At 38.8% G+C, this 5,983-nt stretch overlaps 1 protein-coding gene across 1 annotated transcript in view; it reads right to left on the bottom strand.

Moving 5' to 3' along the window:
• slc30a2 (solute carrier family 30 member 2) overlaps positions 1 to 5,983 on the bottom strand; it is a gene marked incomplete at its 5' end in the record, with an annotated part of 12,573 nt that overhangs the window by 2,542 nt on the left and 4,048 nt on the right. Inside the window, 2 exon segments of the mRNA XM_014033248.1 lie at positions 2,050 to 2,155; positions 3,763 to 3,982. Coding sequence (XP_013888702.1) covers positions 2,050 to 2,155; positions 3,763 to 3,982 — 326 coding nt within the window.

Here is a 5,983-nt window from a genome sequence, read left to right as displayed (position 1 = left end):
GCAGATGGCGCTAACACATGTTTGAGTTGGTTTGTCCAAAGAAAAGAAGCGGAAGCAGCAGAGCGCCATCTGCTGGGCTGGAGGACGACCTGGAGCAGAACATGTGAGCAGTCAGTGCTTTGTGAGGGAGAAGTACCAGCGAGCTGCTGTCTGACATGTTCTGACCCAAAACACAACCAGAGCAGATCTGATCAGACTGTAGCTCCGTGTTAATCTACGCTGTGTCGGATCTGTGTGGTGTGGAGGAGCAGAGACGACCCGGCTCTTACATCACTCTTTGTTTCCAGCCGAGGCTAAGCTAACATCAGCTAAAGATCAGTGTTGACAGGAAACATCAGCTAAAGATCAGTGTTGACAGCTAACATGGCCTCTGTGTCTCTACCTGCCAGAACAACAGCTGTCTTATTGGACATCGAGGGAACCACCACTCCAATCACATTTGTTAAGGTGAGTTTTTTGTTTTTACTGTGAGAAGGTTGTGATGTTTCACAGTTTCACTTTCTTTATTTTCATCCATGTTACCGGTGTTTTTAGTTCTTTACATTGAAAACTTCTTTGTATTATCTTTTATCATGAAATAAACACATTATCATCCTTTCAAAAAGGAAGTAAAGTCTGTATTTTGTCACATTTTTCAGGATGTCTTATTTCCCTACATCAGAGAGCATCTGGAGGATCATCTGTCCTCTCACTGGGAAGAAGATGAGTGTAAACAAGATGTCCACCTGCTGAAGAAACAGGTAGAACAATGATGAGTGTTTGTGTTGACAGACAGGCTGCCCTGCACCGTGAACAGTTAGTGTTAAACAGTGAGCAGCAGTCAGTCAGTGTGTGTCAGTACCTGTGAAACACTGACTCTTTTTGTGTTGTTGTGTTTTATAAGTCAGGTCGTAACACTGGCTCAGCTCACAGTTAATCAGCTGTCAGTGACTGCTTCCTTCAAACATTCAAATACATTTATTACATATTTTACTAGTTCTACTGTGGGCTGCTGTTTGTAACGTTACACAGTCAAAAATTAAAAATTTACTTAACAACATAAATATTTAGCTAGATACCTAAATATTTAACTTAAATATTTTGATCTTTAACTTAAATTTTTAGGTAGCTAGCTAAATATTTAAGTCACAAGTTAAACATTTAGCTTGTTAACTAAATATTTAATTTGTAAGTTAAATATTTAGTTTATAAACTGACATTTCTAAATGTGTGAATCATATGGTGAAAAACTGACTTTGAAAAATAAATCTGTTCTTTTTTTCTTATAAAAAGCTAAATAAAACAAAAACATTGGTGGTAATTTTTGACTGTGTAACTTTACAAACGGCACCCCATAAGAAACCTCCAGCAGAACCAGAGGTCTATGAAGTATGTGAAAAAAACAACTAAGTAAAAGTAAAACTGCATGAACAGAAAACGGCTTTGGTAAAAGTACATTTCACTGATGAGAAAACTACTCAAGTAAAAGTCATAAAACTGTTCACAAAAATTGGGAAAGTAAAAGTACTTTTACACACTCGCTAAGAAATAAACTGTTGAATTTACTGAACCAAACTGGTTCTTCTAAACCAGGTTGAGCAATATTTGTTTTTTCTTTGCTCAATTTACTCATCTAGGCTTAGTGGAGCCAGCTGACATGACTTTGAGTAAATTCAACACTTCATTTTTTTAGAGCAGAAACATTTTCTTTCATGATGAGTTCAAACATATTTAATTTGTAACAAGTAACTAGGTGTTACAATTTAAAGTAAAGAAGTAAAGGTATCATTTTTAGCTTTAAAATGTAACAAAATAAAAGTAAAAGTAGCTATTTAAAAATACTATGTAAAATTACAAATCCTCAAAAAAAACTACTTAAGTACTGTATACGCAGTAAATGTCCTTAGTTACTATAAACCTCTGAGCAGAATCAGGCTCAGGACAGGCGGCCTTGACCGGCTGGGTTTGGAGACCAAAATAACAATGGCTGAAATCACACCACAAATCCTTCACAGTACGTCATATTTTATATGAGAGCAATCAGATATTAATTATTTCTCAGTCCGGTACCTTCCATAAGTATCCTGAAGACRTCTCTGAGGATGGTGAGGGTGGTGAAAAGGACGAAGACAGAAAACAGGAATGTACAGATGGGATCTGCAACTTTATATTCAGGCTGAAAGAGCAAAAAGAGACTTTTTAAAGAGTGAGTAAAACAGTCAGATGGTGTTTTCCTGAGTAGCAACCTAATAAAACACTCAGGGCATAAACAAAGAAACTAACATCTTGCAAGACAGCAGAGGTATTTATTCATGAATTTGTGTTTTTAACCAGTATATTACTTCTTGCTGCACTCAAGTCTTAGTGTTTGGTATTATCAACCTTATTATTTGATCAATATGAACGTTATTGACTAAAGCCTGTTAACATTCAGCAGAACGCCTGCGTGCCGTTTTTGTTTCATTTTATTTTGAAATGTTCTGTGTTTCTGTTCATCCTGTGTCCGTGTTCAATGCATCAAAATGGACGTCTAGGCCCTCCTCTTTTGATTGACACCTCATTTGACCAACTGGGTTCAAGTATCGGCTGTCCAGAGCCAATAATATGTGAGAAGTGACCAACTTCCAGTTTTCGTCATCTTGGGTTTGATTGACTGTAGAATCGGCCAATCAGCTCCGAGCTTCGTTCTGATGCCACAGCTGTAGCCAATCACTGTACCTTTCATTTGGTATATATATTGTATATACATCGTTTTTTGTCCAGTTAGCTGATCAAACCTGCTGATAAGATGAAAATATATTTGTTATTAAAGTGTTTCGAGTGCTTCAAGACATGGAAAAGTGATTTTTGTGGCCAGGAGAAGTTAAAATGTGGATAAAAACGCTTCCCGTCGGCCATTTTGAATCGCTAATTTCGTCATATTTGAGGACAAATATGCATCAAATGTGAGTGAAAAACAAATATTTTTTCACTGCTGGTGGTTTTATAAGCTGTGTGGAATGTTAATGCTTTGAAACAAATAAGGATATATTTGTTTATTCTTGTGCTTTGGCTGTTTATTGGTGGAAATTTGGCTGAACGTACTCCAGTTGGTCAACATATTTCTGAACATTAATATATATATTTTAATTTAATCATGCTGTGAGTAAATATGGATGGTAGAATGTGTTTTGTGGGAGTTTTATCTTTAATTTGAGCCCAGAGTGAAGTCCCTGTGTTGAAGCATTTTGAAATGTTTTACACAAACTGTACAGTCTGGACGTAATTGTAAAGGTGTACAAATATGCAAATGAGACATGCTGGATTGTACTATGTCTCAAATATTCATATTTTATACTACTGTTACCAAATTTGAACTGGTAATAGTTGAGAATTAATATTTTAGCCCAGTGAAATTTGTTTGATATCTCATTCCCTTCATGTTCTGTGATACTTTTTAAATAAAAACATAAAAATTTAGGGAGAAAAATATCTTGATTTTTGCGTATTATACTTCAATAAATACAAGTTACAGTTCTGAAGTTAAACATTCAGATTATTAGCTTTAAAAAGAGACCAAGCTTGTTAATTTACTCTAAAGGGTTCAAAAGCAGTACTTCATTTAATTTGTGTGTACTTTTAAGGCCTTTATGGTATTTTATGCCCGAAGGTTCCTAATGTCCTCACAGAAATTAAAATAAAGAACTAAACACGAGTCATAATAGCTGGATATTCTTCTACAGATCAATCTGATCAAACTGACGTGTCAGCCTCACCCTAACAAGAATGTGATCTATATCTGACCCGAAAGTAGATGACGGTCGCCGCCACCATGACGCCAATGCTCTGCAGCAGGTCGCCGACCACGTGGATGAAGGCGGCGCGCACGCTCGTGTTGCCGTGGGCGCCGAGGAGCGTGTGGGCGTGGCCGTGGCTGACGGGGCTCCGCCCGTCTTCGTCGATCTGGTGGTAGCCGCTGCCGTGGGGGTGGAGGGTGGTGGAGTGGTGGAGGATGTAGGCCATTCTGCAGAGGGACGGAGATCCATTCAGGTTATCCTGGCAAACACTTTGTGCTCAAAACACCTTTTATTACATCCTGTTTCCTGTCAAATATGGTGTAGAAAATTTAATCTGTGACAGAAAGTTTAGGATTTGTTTACTCTTGACCCTACCGATCATGTCTCTGTGTTCTGTCCCAAAGATACTTCTGAAGTGGTCTGGAAGCCCAGGTCCTAAAGCTGTCACCCCGGTTGAGACCATTGGGTGTCTCAAATTGTACCTCTCTTACTAATGAAAAGGGTCAGGGGCGGTTCTAAGGGCGGAGCCACAGGAGGATTTACTGTGCCAGCTTTTTTAAATTAGTGTTTCAAGTGCTTGAACATGTGTGGCTGGTTAAATGGACACACTTTACCAAAACCAGGGATTTGTGTGCAAGGATGTTGAACAGAGATGGGATAAATGGCTCTTTGAAGGGATCCAGATCTTCGGGAGCCGTTTGTTTCGTAGAGCCGTTCAAAAGAGCCGTTCGATTTTGAACGTATTACGTCATCACGTAGGGAAATACGTCATCACGTAGGGAAATACGTCATCACGTAGGGAAATACGTCATCACGTAGCCGTACGTAATGACGTAATCCCGTCACGTGAGTGGAACCATGTGTTTGTCAAGCGGAAAGCCCCCTCCCCCTTTCACCGTGAGCTGCTGTACTCCACAACTCCGCCTGTTTTCCGTGAAAAAGCAAAGCGGGAGCAATTTAAGTATGAAAAAATAAAGGTTATATGAGGAATAAAAGAAATAAAACTTCAAATGGCTCGTTACTGCCCGCGATTCGGCTCCTATCGTTCGTTGTAAAGAGCCGTTCAAAAGATTCGGATCGTTCACGAACCTCACATCTCTAGTTTCACTTTGTCTGTGTTGTTCATGAGGAAGAATCCAATAAAGGTTCTTCAAAACCACCACCTGGTGGTGAAGTCTTGAACTACAAGATGAGCTACACCTCTGTAGCTGTGAGGTGTCATGCTTCAATATTCTGCTCAACACATGTGCACTGTTATAACTTTTAAGATTTGCTTGAAACATCTCAATAGATTTGTGAATAAATCAGGTAAATTTTTACTCAATTTGCTTCTTTAAATCTTGTTACATATTTGATCCAAGTACGTAAAATTTACCTGATTTATTCACAAATCTTTAACTATATTCTTAATAACTTTTACTAGATAATGAGTAAATATTACTTGAATTTGTAGCATTTAAATTTACTTAACAAAAGTCAGTGCAAATTGTTACGAGGATTTTTTTGAAGTTCTTTTTATCAGTGTGTGTTCTGTCCCATAGACAGTTCTGAAGTGGTCTGGAAGCCCGGGTCCTCACTAAAGCTGTCACCCCGATTGAGACCATTGGATGTCTCACCAGATGAAAGTCTCAAGTTGTACCTCTCTTACTAATGAAAAGGGTCAGGGGCGGTTCTAGGGGCGGAGCCACAGGAGGATTTACTGTGCCAGCTTTTTTTAAATTGTGTTTCAAGTGTTTGAACATGTGTGACTGGTTAAATGGATACACCTTACCTAAAGCAGGGATTTGTGTGCAAGGATGTTGAGCAAATACTTGGCCCCTCTATGAATATTGTGGCCCCTTGATCAGAAAAATCCTAGAACCACCACTGAAAAGGGTTCCCTGCAATCTTGGCGTAAATGAGTCTGATTTCTGGTCTGGCGCCCCCAACAGGTAAGATAGTGCAGCAGAGTGCAGAAACAGTACCACCCTTCTGTTTCTCCCGTCAACTCTAGACTCTTTAGAAGATTTTTGCCCTAGTTTGGGCTACATGTGTCAAACTCAAGGCCTGCGGGCCAAACGTGGCCTGTGAGTGATTCCTGACTGGTCTGTACCCTCGCCCCCTTGCTGCCAAAAAAAATCTCCTTTTTATTAACATTGTTTTTATATCAGTGGTAAACTTTAAATTTAATTCAAAATGAAGAACCTTAAATTTTTTTATTTTGTTGCATTTAATCATAAATTTAAAGG

Source organism: Austrofundulus limnaeus, unplaced genomic scaffold, assembly GCF_001266775.1.
Source record: "Austrofundulus limnaeus strain Quisiro unplaced genomic scaffold, Austrofundulus_limnaeus-1.0 Scaffold1673, whole genome shotgun sequence".
Classification (NCBI taxonomy): domain Eukaryota; kingdom Metazoa; phylum Chordata; class Actinopteri; order Cyprinodontiformes; family Rivulidae; genus Austrofundulus; species Austrofundulus limnaeus.
Note: the sequence above shows the minus strand (reverse complement) of the source record. Positions and strands in the feature narration are given on the sequence as shown.